At 45.9% G+C, this 23,367-nt stretch overlaps 1 protein-coding gene across 3 annotated transcripts in view; it reads left to right on the top strand.

Annotated features, from left to right (window-relative positions):
• The window catches only part of DGKG (diacylglycerol kinase gamma), a 148,589-nt gene that overhangs the window by 109,126 nt on the left and 16,096 nt on the right, over nt 1-23,367 (top strand). For all 3 annotated transcript variants that reach the window (XM_063092352.1, XM_063092351.1, XM_063092350.1), the window contains one exon: nt 6,189-6,366. In XM_063092352.1, the coding sequence (XP_062948422.1) occupies nt 6,189-6,366 (178 nt within the window). The remainder of the gene's footprint in view (nt 1-6,188; nt 6,367-23,367) is intronic.

Genomic DNA, 23,367 nt, shown 5'->3' with positions numbered 1-23,367 from the left:
CAGTGAGGCCTGGGTTCCACCTCCCATCTGGCCTGGCATAGGTCATTCCTGAGAGCGCACACAGCCCAGTGGCAAGACTACGAAAACAATATGCGTTCCAAACCAGAGAAAATCTACCTAATCCGTGGCACAGAGAATCGAGGTTAGAAGAAGGGAGAATTTCCTAGTTGCTAAAAACGGAAACGGGTCATCAAATAAATTGTGGGATCTCCTCCTCGGAGGACCTTCAGAACTAGGATCAACGTGGCTGAAATGGAGGAGGCCTCGCCCGCCGCCTTTTCCAGGTCACCGCCGCAGGCAGGCAGGCAGGCGGGGCGCGGAAAGGCGTGCAGCCGGGACAGTCCCTCCTTCTCTCACCTCCTTTGCTCTCTGTCTCTCTCGGCGAGGACGGAGAACTTGGTGGCTCCTGGTTCTGCCCAGAATTATGAGTACAGAGACCCAAGACATCAAGGGCGGGAGGTGGGGTGAATATGAATTCCCGGTGCGTTTCATTTGCACGAGAACACGCTTTGGTTCCCCAATCCAGCCTCTGCTTACCTACGCACTGGCTCTCCACCAAACTAACCATCCCGGGCTCAGAACTGGGGGTATTGTCTTCGTAAAGGGGACCGACGTAGAACGTTGCGGACAGCTGCCGGCCGGCAGGGCGTGCGCTCCCGGCCCGGGCTCCGGCACATTCCCGGACCGCTTCCACGAGGGCAGGAGCGGGGCTGGCCTCGTTGCACCCCGACCCCCGCCCTCGGCCCGACGTCGGGCACCCGGCCGCCGGCGCACGCCGGGAGCACGCTTTCGGGCGGGTGCGCGCTGTTTCAGCCCCACGCCAGGCTGTGAACACCTGGCTCCCGCTGCCGCGCAGCCTCGGCTCAGAGGGGAGCCTGCTAGCCCGGTCCTAGGGGAGGGACGGCCAATGGTGCGCGCGGGGACCGCACCCCGGGAGCCGCCCCGGGCCAGAGCAGGGGGAGGGGAGCGGATGACGTCATGGAACAGCAAGAGGATTTCTCTCTGGACCCCGCCGGGGAGCAGCCCCGGGCCGGTGTTCCATTCAGGCCTAAGGTGTTCCACTCTTGGCTCCACTTTCCCGGACTCAGCACGGCAGCCTTCCACCCCTCCCGAGACCTAGTGGGCCAGGGGTTCTGAAGGAAGTCAGTGTATGATGGCTAGCTAGGCCAAGGACGCCAGAATGGGCATGCAGGCACGGGCGGGCAAGGCCGTTCAAATGCTCCCAACAAAGCCTCACATCGTAGGGGAGTGATTTCAGGAAGAAATACGCCTCACGGCACAGGGGTTGCGGAAACTGTAATGTAATGCAGACAATTATGGAGTGCTTCTACCTTCTAGAGACTAATCAGACCTTTGAGGTAGATGTTGTTTTCCCATACCCCACTTTACAGATGGCGATTTAAAGCTCAGGGAGGTTAAGGAAACAACCCAGAATCACACAGGTGGCAAGTGACAGAGCCAAGATCTAAACCCATATTTCTTTGTCTCCACGCCCAGGTATGATCTTTCCAAGACATTGCATGGCCTCCCGCTTTCCAGATAGGTGTTTTCCAAGGGTGGGGATGTCAAACAGTCCCTTGGTTTCTCCAACCTCTTCTACTCTGTTTGCCCTGTCTACAAAGGACCCAGTGAGATGATGGGGGAAGGGGACAATCTATCAGAAAGCTGAGTGAGGACTGTCTGCTCTTCCAGGGACAGGTTAACGGTTTAACAAGTTAGTAAGTAGCTAACACTCCTAGCTGGTTATGGCTAGAGATGGTGGGACAGAATATGCTTAAAACTGCAGTAGGTGGCTTTGTGGAATATTATTTGCCAGTGACTGTGCTGGTCGGTTTTTTGTTGTTTTTGTTGTTTTTTTTGGGGGGGGGGTTGTTTTCTTTTTTTACAAACCTGGCACAGAGGCAAGATATACCCACAGTAAAATCCAGCGTAGATGTGCCAGGTACTGCTCTAGGCACTCTACAAGACAGAGGAGTGGTGGGAGATTTCAATTATTCAAGCAACAGCTGGAAGTTTAATTTTGTTATTAGTCTAGCATCAGCAAAAATCCGGATTCACCTCACTGAGTCATCCTCAGAATAGGAACTGGCATCTGACTGTCTGGATTTGCATCCTAGCTCTGCCACCTTGTACAGTGGCAAGTTATGTGGCCCTGAGCAAGTGCCTTAACCCCTATGAGACCCCATCAGTCAGGGGTAACAATGGTGTCTCCCTCATAGTGTTCACATGAGGATCCCAAGAGATGATGTAGATGAAGGGCCCACACAGTGCCCAGAAAGGCTCTCACCAAGCATGAGCTGCTAATATTATTATTATTACCTCTCAGAAGGGAGGAGGATGTTTTGACCAACAATGGATGAATTGAGGTGCTGTGGAAGTGATTGCAGCCAAGAAGGAAAGTAATCATTTTATCTAAAAGTGATAAGGATAAGGGAAACTGGACCTAGTGGGACTCTAGCCTAAATCCCTAATTAGGAATATGTGTATGAAGGATGGAAAGGTGGGAGACAGTTCAAAATAAATTTCTAACAAGTCATTAATCACATTTAGAAGGAAAGGGAGAGGAGTTTGTTTGTTTGTTTTGTTTTGTTTTGTTTTAAAATAACTGTGACAGCAACAGAGATGGTTGAGCCCATGCTTTTTTTTTTATTGTACATGTTTATGGGGTACAGTTTATTGTTTCAGTACATGAATATATGGTATAATGATCCAATCAGAATAGTTAGCATGGCTATCACCTAAACATTTATCATTTCTATGTGTTTATAGCATTTAAGATCCTCTTTTCTGGCTATCTTGAAATGTACAATACAATACTATTAGCTATAGTAGACCTAAAGCACCAGAAATTATTCTATCTTTTTTTTTAATTGAAACATAATTGATTATACGTATTTTGGGGGTACAGTGTTGACTATCAGTATTTGTATACAATATGTGGTGATCAAATCAATATTATTAGCATGTTCATTCTTACAAGTCATGGTCATTCTTTGTGTCCCTTACCCAGTTTCTCCCTAGCCTCCCTCCCCCTCCCCCCTTCCCACTTTTAGTAACCATAGGTCTGTTGAGCCCATGCTTCAAGGGGACTGTACACATACATGCAGAGGCAAGGTACGGGCAAGCAACCAGGTGTGAAGACACAAAAGCAGCTCAGACCTGAAAGCCTGTTACAGGCAAACTGAAGGCCAAGCAGAATGTTGGACGATGTTTGAAGCAAAAAAGAACATGGAAACCCATAGCTCAGTAGGACTTTGCAATTCTGAAAGAGTTTTCATCTTTTTCAGAGAGAGTGGTCCTACACTCAAAATGGAAGAACAAATGTTAAAGGTGGCTACAGAGCCCAAGGTAGATCAACAGAGGACTAATTGGCCTTGGAAAACACACACTCATTTGAATCCAAGTTGCTGGATGAACCTATAGTGTCTTTCGGGGGACATTTTGACAAATCCAGAAAACAGCGTAGGTTCTTTTGGATAATTGGCCAATGAGAGGCAAACAGACAAATGTCCCAGTTTTCAAAAAATGAGAAAAGGGTATATTCTGGAAATCACAGACTGACACACTTCATTCTGATCCCTGGCAAGATTCTAGAATAGATGATTAACCAAGTAAATGCCCTTTACACACAGGCATTAACTTAATATGAGTTCTCTTACTCCTTTTCTGATAGAGGTTGTAGGATGGTCATTTAAGAAATGCGTTTTGATCTCAGCACAATGTCTTATGCTTTAGTGAAAAGAACATAGGATTGAGGTCTGGAGACATGGATACTGATCTAGTTCCACTGTTAGTAAGATGAATGACCACAGCAAAGTTTCTCAACCTCACTGGGCCTCATTTATGAAAGATGAGGCACATCCTCTTAGGTCCTACTCATTTCTGAGTTCCGGGATTTCACCTTACAATGAAAAGTTAGCTGGGAGACAGTACAGTCCAGACAATGCAGCCCCAATAAAGCAGCCACACCAGGGGCTGTTAATACATGATGACTGGTGTGTTAAACTGACAAAGGGGAGGGATTGGTCATTGTTTTGCCCTTTATACACGTGTATTAATGAATTAACCCCCAAATGATAGGAGAGATGTGTGATAAAGGATCACAGAAGGAAGATTCGAAATAAGTTTGACAGACTGGAGGAGGCTTGTGCTGAAAGCCACATGAAATTAATTAGCATAAATGTAAAGCCCCATGTCTAAGTTTTTTTTTTTTTTAACTACACAAGTTCAGGATAGGGAAAAGCTGGCTGGGAAGTAGATCATAGGGTGAAAGTCTGGATGACTGAGATGACCAGCCATTCAAACTGATGTGATGCTGTCATCCAGCTGCTAACAAAAGGGCTAGTGCAACTTTGATCGTATTTAACAGTAAGGATAATGGTAATGGGTAACATGTTCTGAGCTCTTATATGGCCTTTGCACATTATCTCATTTCTAGAGCACAATTGTCATAGAATTCCAGCCCCAGGAAGTGCTGGTGTTGTTGCCACCTGTCCTGTCAGATGATGGGGCCTTACCAAGTAGGAAGGTAACAAACTGGAGTGTGCAAAACAGGGCAACCAGGATGAGCAAAGGTCTGAAAACCAAGTCCCATAGGAGAAGGTTAAGAGAGTTGACAGTGCTCAGAGGAGGCACAACCAAACGGCAGTGTGAGAGGGAGGAGAAATTAAGGAGTGGTGAAGACTTAGGCTCTGATTGCCTGCAGTCAGATCTGTGTACCTCCACTTGTAAATTGTGTGACTCTGAGTGCGTTACTTAACCTCCTCTGTGCCTCAGTTGCCCCAAATGTAAAGAAGGGTAGTCCTAGTAACTAATGTATAGGATTATTATGAAGACAGTGATTGAAATGTGTATAAAAGCTTATGTGGCAGATGGCAATGCTTAATACAGATGCCCAGTGATAATGATGACTATCAGCATGTATCTGATGGGCTGGTCCCTGATGGAGAAGGAAGGCTCGTTCTGTCTGGCTTCAGAAGGAAGAATAGGACCAAGGGGTTGGAGCAAGAAGGAGAGAGAATCTGGATCAACATTTGAGAGACTTTTCAAATTATCAGAATTTCCCAGTGAAGAAATAAGTCCCCAGTTACCAAAGAAGCTCACTTTATTCCATTTGTAGTTGGGGAAACAACATTTTGTAGTTTGGCGATGATGATAACATAAATTATGAACTTCAAATAAATCAGGAGGTCAGTCAATATGAGGGGCAACAAGCCCTACCTTTCTCTTTCTCCTTTGTTGAGAAGTCTCTGGAAGTTTGGATTTGTAGGTAACCTCAAGGACAGTAGATTTTTATTGTGTGCTTTTGATTTTTGGACTTTGTAGTGAAATCCCCAAGTTTGAATCCCTGCTCTGTTATTTATCAGCTGTGCAATCTTAGATGACATAGCTCGCCTCTCTGGGTCCAGTTTTTTCTTCTGTAAATGAAGTAAACTACCTATAATCCTGGGGAATGAGGATCAGAGCTAATATATTTCTTGCTGTGTTGGTAAGCATTATGCCAAAGAGGGCTGACTTTATAAATATGTGAGACATGCAAATTCAAACCTCCTGGCCTTTTGTACCTGGCAGGGGATGCCGGTGGTAGAGGCTGGATAAGGAAATTTTGCTACATCAGCAATTGCACATGCCAGAATTGCACTTACAATACAGATGTGGGAGGCAGGCAAATTCTAAAAGCCATACAAATCTTAATATCTTGTACTTCTCACAAGGTGGATAAAATAAAAAGGGATAAAATGAAAGTGTTCTGCCATTTGTTGAGAATCTGCTCTGTGTTAGGTTCTGGATTCAATGTCCCACTAAATCTTCACAATGGTTAGGAAGGGGCAGAATTGATGATAATGAGGTTAGACTGGAGAACAGTTTTGCAATTGACTTGAGAACCATCCCTAATGCACTTTTAGACCTACGATGATCCCCCAGGTGCCTTGCACTGTCTTCCCCAGAGCTGGCCACGACTGGAGCTCCCCATCCCACTACAGTGGTCAAAGCATTAAGCCTGAGCAACTCTGCCCAAGATTCAGCTTTTGACAGTGGCCAGCAGGGTGCTGGCTGAGGACATGTCACATCCTTTAAGAAAGTCCCTACCACGCACACACACACACGCACACAAACACACACATAGCACCTCGGGTTGCGATACACTAAGAACACTTACAGAAGGCCTTTTCTCTCTGCTCCCCCAGTGCGACGGGGTTGGGGTGGACCTGAGCAACATCTTCCTTGAAGGCATTGCCATTCTCAACATCCCCAGCATGTACGGAGGCACCAATCTCTGGGGAGAAACCAAGAAGAACCGGGCTATGATCAGGGAAAGCAGGAAGGGCATCACTGACCCCAAGGAACTGAAATTCTGCGTCCAAGGTAAGCCAAGCATGAGGATAATTGCTCCAGGTCAGTGTCCTAGAGGTAAGGGCATTCAGGTAGGTCTGTTAGCAAACTGTATCAGGACCTAAGCAGGCTCGGTGAGGCTCTGCAGCCTGCCGGGGACCCGGTGCACTGGGGATAGGCTGACTCATCATCTCTGATGTTGCAAAGTTTACAACACAGTTGAGAATACAGAATTCACAATAAGGGAGTCCTAAATGACAGTCAGTCGTCAAACTGTGGTGCTTCATGAAGGTAGGAGTCAAACGCTGATCCTGTCAGGCTACCAGTGTTCTCCAATATCCGAAATCTAGGGGTCAGTTTTCAACCCTCATCATGCTGCACTTTTCAGTGGCATTTGACCCAATTGATCACTCCCTCTTTCTGGAAACACTTTGTCCCCTTGGCTTCTAGGACTCCACTGGCTCCTGGTTTTCCTCCTACCTTCCTGGTCATTCCTTCTCAGTGTCTTTTCTCTCTGGCCTCCCAATGCTGGAGGGTCTCCAGGCAGGGTCCTTGACCCTCTTCTCTCCTGTCTGTACTCACTTCCTTGATGACCTCATCTAGCCTAAGACTATTTAAATACCACGTGGGTGTCCATGATGCCTCAAACCCTGTCTCCAGCCTCCCACAAGCTCTAGGCCTGTGAGTCTTGTGCTGCATTTCCCTTTGCTGTTTAACAGTATCTCAAACATGTCTAAAACTGACCTTCTGCTGTCCGTGCCCTAAACCTTCTCCATCCACTGCCTTCTCCATCTCGGTTGATGATAGCTCCAACTTTCCCATTGCTCAAGTCGAAAGATTTGACACACCCTCACCTCCTCATGTTATCTCTCATTCTCAAACCCAGCCCATCAGAAAACCTGTTAGCTCTACTTTAAACAATCTGGGATCCAGCCACTTCTCACCCCCAGCACTGCTACTACCTTGGTCTGGCTGCCATCCTCTGTCCCCTGGATTACTGCAAACTCTTCTCACTGGATTCCCTGCTTCTAACCCTGCTATATGCAGTGCGTTCTCACCCTCGCATCAGAGTACCCCTGTGAAAATATGACAGATCATGACACTCCTCTGCTCAAAACTCTGCAGTGGATCAGAGTAAAAGCCCAAGATCATACCATGGCCTAGGAATCCGTGTGGTCTGGCCTCCCATTACCTCTAGACATCTTCTTCTCTTGTTGTCTCCTTACACACTCTGCCTCCACCACTCTGGTTCCTCTACCATAGCAGCTGCTTCCAGGAACTGGCTATCCTTTCTGTCTAGAACACTGGGTAGTATGCCTTAGAGGCCAGCTGTGCCTTCCATTTTAACCCAGCAGAATATAAAACACAGCTTTCTGAGAGTGCCCTTAAAACTACCTGCACCCCCAATCCCTTACCAGCCATTTCCACCAGCAATCCCAATAGGGACTCAGTCAAAGCTCCTGGCAGCTGGTTCTTCTGTGGATTGGATGATCCCTACAGCTTCTCAGTGGGCTGGTGAGCTGGGGGAAAGAAGGCATGTGTAAGGGCATTGGCAAAGGCACCATACCAGCAGGCAGGACACCAGCTTCTAGTCCAAGTGCTGTTACTAACCTATCTTTTGCCACCTCAGTTTGCTTTGCCCTAAAACCAGCATCTCATGTAAAAGTTTTGATAGCTGAATGGATGGGCTACTAACCTATCTTTTGCCACTTCATTTTTCTTTGCCATAAAACCAGCATCTCATGTAAAAGTTTTGATAGTTGGATGGATGGTGTTGAACCAGATCATTGGTTCTTAAATCAGACCTGCTTGTTGAAAATGAAGATCCCTGGACCTCAGCCCAGATCTACCTAATCAATCTCTGGGTTGCTTCCCGGGAGTCTAAATTTGTAATGAGCTCTCCGCATGATTCTGATGGGCAGCCAGGTTTGAGAACCACTGATATAGACAAATGCTCTTTGTCTATATCAAATAGACAAATAGTCTCTTCCAGTCCTAGCACTCCATGGATCTGGATCTGTGTGCTTTGATATCCCAGGCTGTTAATGCTAAGGTTGTGATCCCACCAGTAGTAGGAGACAAAACTTGACTGGCTGTCCAAGGGAGGGGTTATTTGCCTATTTCACACCCATCTAATAGATAATCAGATTGTTATACAGATGCTCCTTGACTTACAATAGGGTTTCATCCTGATAAACCATCGGAAGTTGAAAATACTGTAAGTCGAAAATGTATTTAATACACCTAACCTAGTGAACATCATAGCTTAGCCTAGCCTATCCTAAACGTGCTCAGAACACTTACATTAACCTACAGTTGGGCAAAATTATCTGGCAAACACAGTACACTGCACAGCATCTGTTGTTTACCCTCATGATCACGTGGCTGACTGGGAGCTGCAGCTCACTGCCGCTGCCCAGCATCGTGAGACAGTATCAATAGCCCAAGAAAAGATCAAAACTCAAAATTCGAAGTATGGTTTCTACTGGATGCCTATTGCTTTCGCACCATCATAAAGTCAAAAAATTGTAAGTCGAGGACCATCTATATTCCAGGACAAGGTCATCAAGAAATATTATCTCCAAACCCCCATTCTTTAAGAGAGGACTTAGGAATTTTTATTTCTCTGTTGTCCTCTTAAGTCCCATTTATTTCAACAGTAAACTTTTCAATTTGCATAAATTATTAAACTGAATCATGTGTTCCTCCTTCCTGCCTTGGCAGGGAAGTTGTGGGTGCTAGCAGAGAGTGGGGGCAGCACCGGTGGTTGTATAAAGTTCCTGAAAACTTTCCTGCCCTGGTGCTGCCATCTCAGTCCCTGCTCTGGCATCCAGCCCTATCAAAACAGAGAAGAGAATCAGCAGAGCAGAATCTGCCCCTCAACCCCCACTCTGGGGCTTGGGGAAGCTCTTGCTGAGGTCATGTTCTGGTTAGGACTCCAGGACAACCTCCGTCTTCCCCTTACATGTCTGACTTTATATCTTCTCCTTCTTCAGGCAAGAGTAAAGTGTCTGCTGATTGCTCTTGACCATCATAGGCAGAAACTCTCGTCCCCAAATCCCCCTTTCCTACCCCCCACAATGTACTTTCAGAGCTAAAAATGAAGACACTTCCTGTTCTTTAGATGAGGACATGAGCTGATCAGAGTGAAGACCAAGGAGGGAGCCCTGGGCTTCTGGCTTTTGCAGAGACACCAGCACTGAGCTTTCTTCTTGAAAGGGCTATGATCTCATGAAGTTGAGTTGTTAGTGGAAAAAGCTAAAGAGGCAATTTATTTTAGTGGAAAAACATTGTCCAGGGAGTCAGGAGACCGAGGCTCTGGTCCAGACTCTGCCTTGCACTGATGTGTAACCTTGAGCAAGTCCTTTCACCTTCTTGGGTCTCAGTTTTCTTTAGCAGTAAAATAAGCAAGTCTGACAATCATATATTGATCCACAAAATTAAGGCATAATCAGATATTGGTCTGACACGAACTCCTTCTTGGACATAATTATATACAAAGTTCTTCCTTCTTTCAGTGAGTTTTGTCCCAGGATTTATAGGCTAGTGGCTGAGAGAGCAGGGAGCTTTCTTGCAGGTTCTTCATTTGCTGGGATTCTTTATTCCTTGGCAGCTTCACTGGGCTTGGAGGAGAAGGCAAAGTCAGGAGAGAGTAGGAGGAGGAAAGGGGTTTATCACAGGAAGTGCAAAAGGAAATGTCAGTGGTAGGTGTTACTGTCAAATCTCTCATATCACAGGTCAGTCTTTCTCCTGGGGAGAAAAAATCCAAGTAAGAGGGTCATTCAAGATTAGCATAAAATGAATTATATGAAAACATTGACTGATGAGAAATTAATAGGGGTACCAAGAAAAGCACCAGACTTGCAATTAGATAACCTGGGTTTAAATTTTGACTTTTTGCTTTCTAGTTTTATAAACCTTGGAAAGTTATTCAACCTCCCTGAGTCTCAGCTTCCTCATCTATAAAATAGGCATAATAACACCTAGCTTGTTATGAAAACGATGGATGTGAAAGTGCCTGGAACATAGTATACACTCAAACCTTTTCTTTTTTAAATTTCCCCTCCCCTTTAATTCTATTTTCTCCTGGAACATGCCAGTCGATGTCTGATTTTGAAGTTCTTGCCTTTAGCATTACCGTCTACATGAAGTACCACTGAGAAAGTGCAGAGCTCCTGCCAAGCTCTAGCCCAGCCTCTGTCCTAGCACATTAAACTTATACTATCAATTGCACCTACTGTCTCCTTTTCTAGACCTTTCAGATTCCAAGAACAGAGCCTGAGTGTTATTCATCTTTGTATCCCCAGAGCCTGGCCCCAAGTAGTTACTCAAAAAAAGGCTATTGGATAAATAAGAAGCACATGGCATTCGTTATTTTTAGTTTTTGTAACAAGAATAAGAATAGTGAGAAATAGTCTCTTGTATTTATATTTCATTTTGGCTTGCAAATAATTTTACATGTGTTCTTAACTGGTAACCCATGAGCAGGGTTATATCCAGCTCCTTCATATTTCTATTTCATAGATGGGGAAAATCAGAGGCCCAGAGAAGAGGCAGGACTTATACAATTTATGTTCAGCAGTAGCATCAGAACCAAGACTGAAGCCCATGATTCCTAGCCTAGCCCCAAGTGCCTGGTGTCCAGCTAGAAAATTTGTTAGACAGTGTACTCTATGTACTGCACAAGCCGGGCATTCAGAAAACAGGAAGCATTTAGACCTAGTCCAAGGAAAAGGCTCCACATCTACTGTTGAAATTCTGCTACTCCTGCAAGACCTACCCAATGGCCATCTCCTTTCTGGAGTTTTTGGCGGCCCCCCCAGAAGTAAGCCCAGCCTCTGAATTCCTAGAGCACTTAATTTTGCCTTCTATCTCGCCAGCACGCTGATTATGTGTTGCCCTGTGTCACAGGCATCTGTATTCCCATCATACCTTTCCTCTGCCAGTACTTGGAAAATGCGGAGCATGTGTTCTTCATCTTTGTGTCCCCTTCAAAGCCTACCACCTGCCTGGCTCATGTGTGTTCTATAAATATGCTTGTGGAGGGAGGGAGAAAGGGGAAGGAGTCTTGCCTTCAGGTTGCCAGCACAGTAGGCAGTAAAATCTGGAGCAGGACAGAAACGGGTACTTAGTGAAAAATCTTGGGGAAAAAAATAGTCTTAGGAAGAGTTGTATGTGGGTATTTGTGAGGCTGAGAATTTAGTTTTGTGGAACCATCAGAAACTCATTTGATAAGTAAGGTGTGCTGGCCATTTTCAAATAAGTGATTCAAATATAGCTTATTGGACTTGCAACTGAGTCAGTGCAGAAGAAGAGACTCACCATTACACTAGGATTCAGAAGACTCAGCCCCTCCCACCACCAACCATGTGACACTGGATGAGCCACTGAACTCTCCAAGCCTCCATTTCAGTCTTCACAACATAGAAACAATTATGGTGTCTCTCCCTCAGCATTGTTCTGAGGGTTAAATGAGATCACCCATGTAGAGCTCTTAGCAGAGTGCCTGGAACTAGGGGAGTGCTTGGATAGTGGTCAGAATCATTGTTAGGTGATAAATAGAAGGTATTTAGTTGATGACAAGAAAGGGCCGACATTTAGAACTTCACTCTCTTGACTTCTGCTTCAGGAATTTGGTCTAGATTATCTTTAAATTATCTGTAGCTAACAACCTGTCATTCTAGGGTTATTTATTGGCACTGTACTTAAGTGAGCTTGGCTGTGCTGCCAGGGTGGGGATTGCCCCTGAGCTTGCTGTCAAGGTGAAGGTAGAGGGTGCCAGGTCTGGAATCCAAGCAAAGCACTAAGGCATGGCACAAAGCTGACTCGGTCCCCACGAGGTTGAGGAGCAAAGTCCTGGGGTGCTCGGCCATTGTCCCAGCCTGAAATATAAATGCAGAGACTTCCTACATATTTTCTCAAACTCTTCACTGAGCCTCACATCCTCCCCAATCCAGCCTTCAGCCTCAAGCTAGCAGCAGCCTTGAGCCTGTGTTACCCATCCTGAGCCACTGTGGCTGGTTGGTAGTAAAGCAACATTTCTTTCAGTGATTTCTCATTCAATCCATTTGAACTGCAAACAGGGTATCCTAGACAAGACTCTAAACAGGAAAAAATCTCCCCAGACTTTCACTGGACAAGACTGTATTTTTTGCAATTCTTGGTGAACAAAGACAGGCAGGCAAACTCTCTTGGTGGATTTTTCACTTTGAGTCAGCCCATGTGTAGCTCACAGGCACACCTAGCCTGGTATTCAAACCAACTGAGCAGAGCAGACAGTGTTCACAGACATCAGATCTGCCCTCCCAGATGTGGAGACTTTACCTGGGAAGGGGGAAACTGTCCCTCTGCAAAGTCCGCTGGCTCTGCTACTTCTCAAGCACACGTGGTTCAATCTGCCTGCACACTGTGCCAGTGTGGATTTTCACTAACTATATGGACTATGCTCTGAATCCCAAAGCAAGGGAATGGGATACCATCCAGCCGTCTCACAGATTCGCATTCCCAGATGAGGAATTAGAGCTCAGCTGGGACACTGCAATAATTGTGAGCACAGGAACTCGTTGTTTCTTGGGATTTTCTTTTCACTTTCATGAAGCCATAACTGGTGGTGGCTGTACGGGTTCAGGAGCTGTCCAGGGTTGTAGGTTCCCAGTGTTCCCATTCTGTGGAGATCCTACAGTCACAGTGAGTGAGCAGTAGACAAACACTACTCTTTTGGGTTGAGAAAAAATAAAAATGTTCCCCAAAATTATGCATTTAACAGAAGTCTCTCCGGCCAAGTTCTCTCCTGTAGGCTGAGATAGAGCAAGATGAGTGACTCCTAAAGAGCCCTGGGTGTGCTGGGTGTGTGTGCACTGGGACTCCCCTCAGCTCTGAGAAGTAACCATGGCAACATACACGTCACTCCTGTTAAACATTTGCAGGCCTAAAGAGAGACTTTGCTTTTGATAGAAAAGCACAGCTTTCTCATTCAATCCTTCAAGCAGCCCACATTGGAATCAACAGGCCCCAAACTGGTTATTACCTGACTTTTCTTTACACGCTCTCCCCCTCCCCTAAAACCCACTGTCCTGCGCCACCCCACCTCACTCCCCGCCATGTTCTCTGCCTTGTTAATGTCTCTCCTGTTGCTCAAGGTAGAGACCCAAAGTCACACATTGCTCCTCACAGCTGGCTTGAGAACTCTCCTATAATTATTTATTTACAAGGTATCTCTCCTGCCACACTGTGAACTCCCCAGGGAGCCCCAGATGTCATAGTCCCTTCTATATCCCTGTGTCTCCTGCACAGTATCTGAGACCTCAAAAGGGCTTATTAATATTGATTGACCAAATGTACCTAGAGTCAGGGGCACATGGAGCAGTGAGTTAGGGAATTGTTTTTGAGTTGGTGTCTCAGCAAAGTGGAATCTGTGTGACTGAAGCTGGCATGTGATGTTCCGGGATCCCTCTGCCAGCAGCAGCCTGTATTAGACTCAGGTGATCTGCGTCCAGTCCTCACTCTTCCCTTCTCTTAGGCCCCTTTCTATTCCCAGATGAGTCTGCATCAGGCAGTAGCTGTGATCTATTTCCACAGACCTCTTATGGCAGCTGGCAGGAAATGCTTTGTTGGACTCTGCAGAGTGAGGCCAGGTATATTTGTGTGGCTTGCAAATGGAGGCCACATAACATGGTTCTCAGATGCCTGTTTCTATAGAAACTATGATGTTTTCTATGCAGTACTGAAATCCCAGAATCATAGGCCTCTTAGAAACTTGGAGATCATTTTGTCCTCTGGATCAAGAAAGTGAGAACCAGCACAGTGAAGTGGCTCAACCCAGAATGAAGTGCAGGTCTTTTAGTTCCTCAGTCCTCTAAAGTAGGGGTCAGCAAACTTTTTCTGTAAAGGGCCACATATTAACTATTAAAATAATTAGGCTTTGGGCACCATACAGTCTGATGCAACTACGCAGCTCTGTCCACTTAGCCTAAAAGCAGCCATAGATAATGTATAAATGAATAGGCATGGCTGTGTTCCAATAAAACTTTATTTGCAAAACAAACAGCAGGCTAGATTTGGCCCTTGAGCCATGGTTGGCCAATGCCTGTGCTAGAACCTCACATGGTCCGCGTACCAGGAGCAATGGCATGACCTGGGTGTGTGTCGCAAATGCAGACTCTCAAGTCTCACACCTGACCTGCTCAAGAGGGAAGATTAATTGGCTTGTTCCAAGGTCACACTAATTGGTGGATCTGAGACTAGAGCCCAAGTCCTAGGACTCTAATTCCAGCTGTGTCTCCTCTCCCACACTCCCCTCTCCAAGACCTGGGAGGGGTTGGTGAGGTGGAAATGTGCCTCAGGAGGCTGCTCAGCATCTGCAGAGGGGAAACTTGCTCACACAGGTTCAAGGTGGAGTTGAACTCCAACTTAATTCCTGCCTCGGGAGGTTTGCTGCTCAGAATAGAACCACAGAGCCAAGGAACCTTTTAGTTTTCACACGAAGAAGAAACTTCTAGACTAGGCTCTTTGGCAGGACTACACGCCTTAATTTTTCCCTCTTCCGCTTGCCTTATCTTGGCTCCCAAACCAGTTCCTATGCCCCTGTAGGAGCTCTTAGACCATTTAATATTGGACACCTTCTGAGACCCGTGCACAGCAAAAGTTTGTACTCTACACAGTCTGAATGTTAGAGTACTTCTTGGCCTGTTTCTATTTTGTGTAAGAAGTGTTTGTCTTAGTGTTAGTGTTAGTTCAGGATGCTATAACAGAATACCATAGACGGGGTGACTTAATCAACAGAAATTTCTTTCTTACAGTTCTGGAGGCTGGGAAGGCCAAGATCAAGGTGCCAGCTGATTTGGTTCCTGGTGAGGGCCCTGTTCTTAGTTTGTAGATGGACCCCGATTGCTGTATCCTCACATGGAGAGATCATTTCTCTCACATCTCTTCTTGTAAAGGAACTAACCCCATTTATAAGGGCTCCACCTTCATGACCTAATTACCTCCCAAAGACCCCACCTCCCAGTACCATCACATTGTGGAATAGGGCTTCAACATATGAATTGGGGGGTGGGGACACACAAACATTCAGTCCTTAGCAGTGTTTAATCTTCTTAATCAACCAACAAATATGTATTGGGCTGTTATTGATTGAATACTTACTTATGCATATTTAATTATTTAATCTATTTTATGTCTGAGGACACTGAGGCTCAGTGTGGTTAAGTGATAGGTTCAAAATCACACCAATAACACATGATGGATCCTGGACTCAAATCTTCCTCCAAGTACCTAAGGTGCCCCAGGTGCTATAGAGAATGCCACAAGAATATGAAGTGGTCCAGCCCTCAAGCAGTTCACAATCTACTTATCTACATATAAGAAATATATGTAGATCATGTTAATACTGCCATAACAGGCAAACACCTTGGAGTGGCAGAGACAATGAGTATCATAAGAGTGTGGGAGGCAAGAAAAAGAGGGTCTCTCCTTCAGAACTTATTCCAGCTGCCCAGCACTGTGCCATGTATGAATGGATGAATGAATGGATGAAGGAATGAACGAACAAGATAGAAGGTGTGTGTGCTAGTACTTGGAGCTGGAAAGGACTTGAAAAGATGGTGAGTGAGAGTGAGGAGCATGGGCTGGGTCACTCCACACAGAAGTAGCAAAAGAGAAGACTGGAAAGATAGAGACTCGAGTAACGTCATGGAGTTTGTATACAATCCTTTGAATCATAAAAAGATGAAGGTTTTTAAGACAGGAGCAAGAGAATCTGAGAGTCATGTGCGATTTGGACTAGAAGAAAGGGAAAGGAACTGGCAGCAAAGAGATCAATGAAGAGGCTACTGCAGAATGCAGGCTTACAACTCTAAGGCCTCAAATCGGGAGTCAGCAGCCCAAAGAAAGAGTGGACAGAAGCCAATAGTAAGTGGCAGATAGACAAAGAAGACACTGCCCATGGCTGATTCCTCCCTTTCCACAAACCACCCAACAGGACCCCTGCTTCTTCCATGCACAAGCTCAGCCTTCCACCTGCCTCCCCCACTACCAGGCTTCTGTTAGCAGCACGGATGCCTCAGGCGGGACCTGCATCTCTGCCCGTCTCCAGGTCAATTCATCCACATTTGTTAAGCACCTGCTTGAATCTAGCACTAGATGTTGGAAATATTTTACATTCATCAACTTATTCTAATCCCCTACAGCATTCCTGAAAAATACCTTATAGAATAGAAAAATGAAGCTCAGGGAGGTTAATGGACCTGTCCAAGGCCACTTGGTGGATCTGGGACTAGAACCCAAGTCCTAGTATTCCAAACACAGAATTTTTTCTACACATACCGCCATACCCTCCCCCTTTCCCTTTCTGGCCAATCTTGACCCAACAACCCAAAAAAATTGTTGCAGCTCTCCTCTGATTTTCTTTGGGGTCAATGGGTAGTGTATGCATCCCTTTAAGCGGTGAATAGTTTGGTTGTGTAGATATCTGCAATGTACCTTCTATATGTCATGCTTAAGAATCAGATTTGAGTTGAACTGGAAAATCTCACTACTAATTTATTTATTTTATTATATACATTGTACTTGGGATTGAAGCCTCTTGAGATCAGTGGGTAAAGTAATGCTCGATAATACACCAATTAGTATTTTACCTTCAAGCCAAAGAACTCAGCATTCCTTCTAATAAGACCATGTTGCCAAGAATTCTCCCCTGACAGGAGTTGAAAAGAGGTTCACCCCACTCCAAGCTCACCTCCTCCCTGTCTTCAGATGCCCTGTCATTCCAAGGTATTTTGTCTATGCCTTGAGTCCTTTAATCTGAGTTTATTTTTGAGTCAGGCAGGCCTTGGTTTGAATTCCAGCTTTACCACATGCCAGCTGTGTGATATTAGGTGAGTTTCTTAACCTCTCTGAGCCTCACAGGGTTTTTTTTGTTGTTGAGATAGTAGTCTCTATGTTGGGATAGTAGTTTCAAACAGAGTTGCCGCAAGGATTGAAAGAAAAATCTTTGTAAAGCCCTAAGCCTGGCCTAGAGTCTGTGCCCAGCAATGGTCCTCACTGAGACCACCAGGGCAAGATCCCCGCAGCTCCACTGCCTCCCAGGCCTTACCAGACACACTCACCCTTGGTTTTTCTTAGTGGCATGATGATGTCAGAACCTCACTGCAGAGCCATTTCCAGGAGATCCTTTCTTCCTGAGAAATTCCTCACCACACAACTGTCCAGCACACTGTCTCTCCCCTTGCGAAACACCTGACCCTCACACCCAGGGGTTTTAGAAGCCCCCTCCCCCAATATACAGTGCCTTCATCAGAGCCCTTGCTGACTCCAGAAGATAAAGCTGCCCTAAATGGAGGACATGCTTTTCCCACCCCGCCCCACCACACAAGCAGGCTTTCAGGAACCGACAATGGCCGTTGTGTGCCGCTCGCACTTTCTCTTGCCTGCATGTAGGCTGCACTCAGTGTTCTGTCTTCTGCACAGCATGAGGATGGGTGAGGACTGCTGCCAATCTGCTCTTGACCCAGACAGTCCAGAAATCCATCTTGGATGGAAGAGCTCAAATAAACCTTTAACATAGAAAGTTTGCACCCCCAGTCAGAGGAAACTGAGGCCCTGTGGAGAGAAGTGACCTGCCCAAGGTCACACAGGGCCACAATAGAGACCACACCTCCAGCCCCTACCTGCAGGCCAACACGTTCCCTTTTCCTCAGCTTCTCCCTCCTCAGGAAACGGTGGCTCTTGGCTGCTTCTCCTTCTGACCCCTTCCCAATGGGATTATCCTGAGTCTTAGGCCACTTGATGCCCTCTGGCCGCTTTTATGCCCTGATGGAGCTTTATAGACCCTGAGAGTAGAAGAAACCTGTGAACCAGTGTGAAAAGGGCATAGTGCAAAGGAGGGGTGCCCAGCTAGACCAGCAGGGGTCAAATCCACACCGTAAAGATCTCCAGAGCCTGGCCTGCTCCCTCCTTGCTTGGCTCAGGAACAAGAAAAGGTAACCTGGATTGTTGTGGGATCAGATCACACATGCACACAGCTATAGGGAAAGGAAAGGAACTTACTTTCAATAAAAGGCTGCACTTCCTCCCTGTTTTAGAGTAAAGAAGAAGTGGCAGACACCCTGAAACCTCAAGGTTACGATATCTCCGCCCTTCACAGTATCTCTGCTTTTCTCCCTCTTCCCTTCTCCTCCTTCTTTTCCTACCTGTTCTCCCCTCCCCCATCTTCTCCCTCCTCCCATCTTCTCCCTCTCCATCCATTCCTCCACCTCCTCCGTTACTTTCTCTGAGTTACATTAATTACCATCTACAGAAGGCCATGCACTTACCATGCAGCGAAGACAGAACTTCCTGAGAACGTCCCTTTCTAAGGGAACATAAAATCACAATAACAGCAACTGCATCTTGAGGACCTTCTGTGTGCTGCTCCCATCCAATCTGTACGGGGCACTTGATGACAACCCTTCTAAACCTCACAACAACCCTGCCAGTGAGTTCTGATATCTACCTTTTCCAGATAAAGGACAGACTCAGAGAAGTCAAGTGCCTTCCTCCAAGTGAGAAGTACGTGGCCAAACAATAGGATTCAGACCCAGGTCTGTCCAAAGCTCATGCTCTTTGCTTCACAACCTGTCTCAGGGATACGTTCTCTGTGGTGACCTTACAGAATGCCAAGGAATGAGCCCTCCTCCCCGTTTGGTTTCCCAGCAAGGGGCCCTCTGCCCCACCTCCTTGTATCACGGTCAGAATATCTAGGGAAAGTATTAGTCATAGATTCTTCTTCAGGTTGGTTGTGGTTGGGATACCTGAGGGCCTGGTGCTTTGAGAGGCCAGGTTGGGAATCCTGTTTGGCCAGTTGGAGCCTTCCTACCTTACTCACCCTTGTGTGTCCAGGGAACCCCAAAGTCCCCTCCCCTGAAGAAGATCAGGAAACCGTCTTTTGGGGCTCTTTCGATTTCCCCACCCGCAAGCTATTTTCAGCCTGCGGTGTTTCTAAGCTGGCTTTGAAGCCCTTTAGCTGGGAGCGGTGTTTCATCTGCGCAGACCGGTCCCAGCAGGGAGCTTAGACATGCCGATCAGTGCCTGGCTTTGTTGGGCTTTGGGTGCCTGAGCCGCCAAGGGCACATGGCCCATCTCCATGGAAATTTGGAGGCAAGAGAAGAGCCGGAGGCAATGCCTGCCATAGCCTTGACAGACAGAATCTGCAGAGAGGCCTGCCAGCTGCCACTCACCTGTCTAGACTGTGGGAAATGAACCTGGCCCCACCACAGAGCAGAACCGGGCTTGTGTTCTTTCTTGCTGAGGAGAATAGGAGGGTCCCACATACCCCCAGCACACATCAGCTTCTCGGTAACGCAATGATAAGGGACACTGCTGTTTGTAGAACACCTTCATACTCTTTGGTTTTCGAAATAACTCAGTGAAGTGTGTTTTATTATCAGCCCTGTTATGGGCTGAATTGTATCCCCCACACACAAAATTCGTAGTTTGAAGTACTAACCCCCTAACCCCCCATGTGTTGGAGAGGTACCCCCAGTACCTCAAACCATGACTGCATTTAGAGATAGGATGTTTAAAGAGGTAACTAAGTTAAAATGAAGCCCTTAGGGTGGGCCCTAATCCAGTCTGACTGGTGTCCTTAAAAGAAGAGTAAGTTTGCACACACACACACAGAGACACCAGGGGCACACGTGCACAGAGGGACGACCATGTGAAGAGGCAGCAAGAGGGAGGCCATCTACAGGACAAAGAGAGAGGCTTCAGAGGAAACAAACCCTGCTGGCACCTTGATCATGAACTTCAAGCCTCCAGAACTGTGAGAAAAATTTCTGCTGTTTAAGCCACCCAGCCAATGGTATTTTGTTATGGCAGCCCGAGCAGATGATGTGTAAAGAGATATGAAAACAGATCCAGAGAGGTAAAACGGCCTGCCCTAAATAATACAGCCATTAAGTTATTAGCCCCAGACTCAAGAACTTAGTAAAGAGTTTCCCAGCTCTTTTCTTTACCTCTGTGACTCTAATTTGTTTACCAGAGGCCATTTATTAAGTACAGTTAATGACAAATTCCTTTTCGCATTTCTAACTAATTAAATGTATAACCCTGCCAGTAAAGAGCTCACAGTTGGCCTTAGCTGACCAGTGTTACCCACTGCACTGATAGGATTCCAGCCCAAAGCAATAACACCTAACATCTCAATTCACCTGTGCTGCTGTAACCTAGCAAAAGGGACAGTGCCCACAGCTTTTATTACATTACACAGATGCCCTAAGGTATGAGGCAGGCTTCCTTGCCACCATGGTGGTATGGATGGTTTAAAAACTCTCTCAGCTCCATCACACAGTGAGGGTCTCAGCACCTTCCTTTAGGGTCGCTTGGCTCCCTGGGCTGGTCCATTGCAGTCCCCAGACTTGAACCCTGATATGCTGATGGAAGGGGAGGTGGACCAAGGGTGGGAATGAGCGAAGCAAGGCTTTCTTTTAGGCTAAGGAACTCCCATGCTTCCCAAAGGCACTGCAATAGAGGAGTCCAGATCAGGATACCCATATATCCAGAGTTTCCTTTGCATCTTAAATGATTGGATTTTCACTAATATGAACCAGAAGCCGGGATGAGAATGGACAGAGCAATGATGCGTTAAGGGAGAGAGGTGAAAACCAGGCTGGTTGTCGTTGTCTGTTATATGCAAGTTAATGAGTTAATTCATAGAAAGCCTGTCACCCAGTTCAATCTGGGCAAGTAGTTATTATTATTACTATTATTTATCATTATCTTTTTCCTTCTTCAGGCCAAACCCATCAAACCCTTTGGCACTAAAGCACCTATATTATTCAATTTATTCAGCAAACATTTATTGGGAGCCTTCTATATGCCAAGGGCTGGGTTAGTTGCTAGGGATACAAAGATAAACAAAACAAGAACACATCCCTGTCCAGCTCACAGTGGAATTGGGAGAGTGATAGGCACAGAGACAATTGTCATTGGGTGAGATCCATTACCTGAGCACAAGAGAAGGAACAAGTATCCCAGGAGACTAAACAGGAGTTCCCCAAGCAGAGAGATACTTGCACACCTGGCTAAGGAACTTAGACATTGTTCCTTTGGCTTCCAGAGCTACTGAAGGGTCCGAAGGGAGGAGTGGCCCTTAGATGTGCCCTTTAGGTATGAGTCCTCTGTTAGCCTTTACCTGTCAGTGTTGAGCTCTGACCCCTTCTCCTGACAGTGAGAAGGACCAAGGAAATAAAAACAAATGGGGCTGTTGAAATAAAAGAAGTGGGAGGGAGAGCAGAGTCAGGGAAGAGAGTAAAGGAAAAGCAACTGACTGAGAGGGATGCCCATCTAATCTAAAGTTCCCCTGGATTTCCAGCCTCTGCGTGGAGGGATAAAATATGAGGAACATTGATGATTTAAGAAATTTTAGCCCTAATATTATGGTTTGGGAACTCTTGTACACAGCTCTGAGATGGTAGATAGACGGACAGTTAGTTGGGAGTTCTCAAGGTAAATGTGGAGAAAAAGGAAAGTGAAACGTATTTTGAGTGCCCACTCTGACTGTGCCAGGCACTTTCACATAGAGTTCTGCCATTTAAATCATAACCACACTTTCAGGTCAATATTATTATTCCTGATTTTCAACTGAAGAAGTTCTAGATCAAAGCAGTCAGGAAGTAACTTGTTTACATTCTTCTTCACTCTAATTCCTGCGTATGTTTTAGGCAGTTTTATTGCCTAAGGCTCAAGTTTTCAAACTCAAGTGTGCCTCAGAATCTTCCAGAGAGCTTGTTAGAACAGACTGCTGGGCCCAACCCCCAGAATGTCTGATTCAGTAGGTGTGGGGTGGGGTCCAAGAATTTGCATTTCTAACAAGTTTCCAGGTGATGCTGAGGCGGCTGGTCTGAGATCACTTTTTGGGAACCACGGGCTAATTGGGATGATCAGCCCAATAACCTAGACTGCTGGTTCCCAAACTCTGCTGCATTTTGGAATCGCCTAGGGATATTTTCAAACAAATACTGATGCCTAGCTCCCACACCCACACGTTCTGATTTAACTCGTGTACGGTGCAACCTGGCCATCACTGTTCTTAGAGGCTCCCGGGTAATTCTAATAGGCAATAAAGTTTAGGAAACACTGACCTAGCCTTATTTTTCCTTGACTCTAATCCCCATCGCCACGGTCCACGTAAGTCACCTACCACCAGGACCACAGGTGGAACTTGTCCTCCTATCACTGCTCACAGCTCCTCTTCCCAACTCTCTCTCTCCCACTGTCTCAGAACTTATCTAGTCTCTGACTTGCCTACCCCCTTTTTATCATGTCCCTCATCTCCTTCCCTATTCGACCTAGACCCTATAGTATAGTAATTTCCACAGTCATCTCCTGCCCACAGCCAGTAGCATTAATGCCCATGTTCTTTCTTTGACCATAAATACCTGGGGGAATTTGAAGGGGAGTGTCTAGGCACAGAAGTCCAGGGAAGCTTCTTGCAGTTGATGACATGACCTGAGTTTTGATGGATACATGAATGTGGGAGAGGGTGTTTCAAGCAGGAATAGAGCATACTTGTATTTAGAGCACAAAGGAGGGAAACAGTAGGGTTTGTCCAGGGAACGGCATGATGTGCATGTCTGAAGCAGGCACCTAGCCTGCATGGGCAGGAAATACACCTGCAGAAGCATCCCCCTGCCAGAGGGGAAAGGACCTTGGGCATCATCATCTTTATAACTATGAAAAACATTTGATAGGTTTTTAAAAATGACTTATGTTATAAAATTAATGCATACTTATAGAAAATAGGAAACACCGAGAAAGGCATAAAGAAAAAAATAATGATTACCTTTATCTTAATTACTGGGAACTCACCAATATCAAGATTCTGCTGGGATTTGTCCATTTCTTCTATGCATATTCTTACCTAGATGAGTGCATGCTATGTAAGTATATTTACACTGCCTTCACACTTAACATTATAATGTAAACACATTTGATGTTATTGAAACTTTGTAAATATTTTAATAGAAGCAAAAATTTCATCATATGGATACCATATCG

Source organism: Cynocephalus volans, chromosome 1 (assembly GCF_027409185.1).
Source record: "Cynocephalus volans isolate mCynVol1 chromosome 1, mCynVol1.pri, whole genome shotgun sequence".
NCBI classification, from domain to species: Eukaryota; Metazoa; Chordata; class Mammalia; order Dermoptera; family Cynocephalidae; genus Cynocephalus; species Cynocephalus volans.
This window is presented reverse-complemented; position numbering and strand designations above follow the sequence as displayed.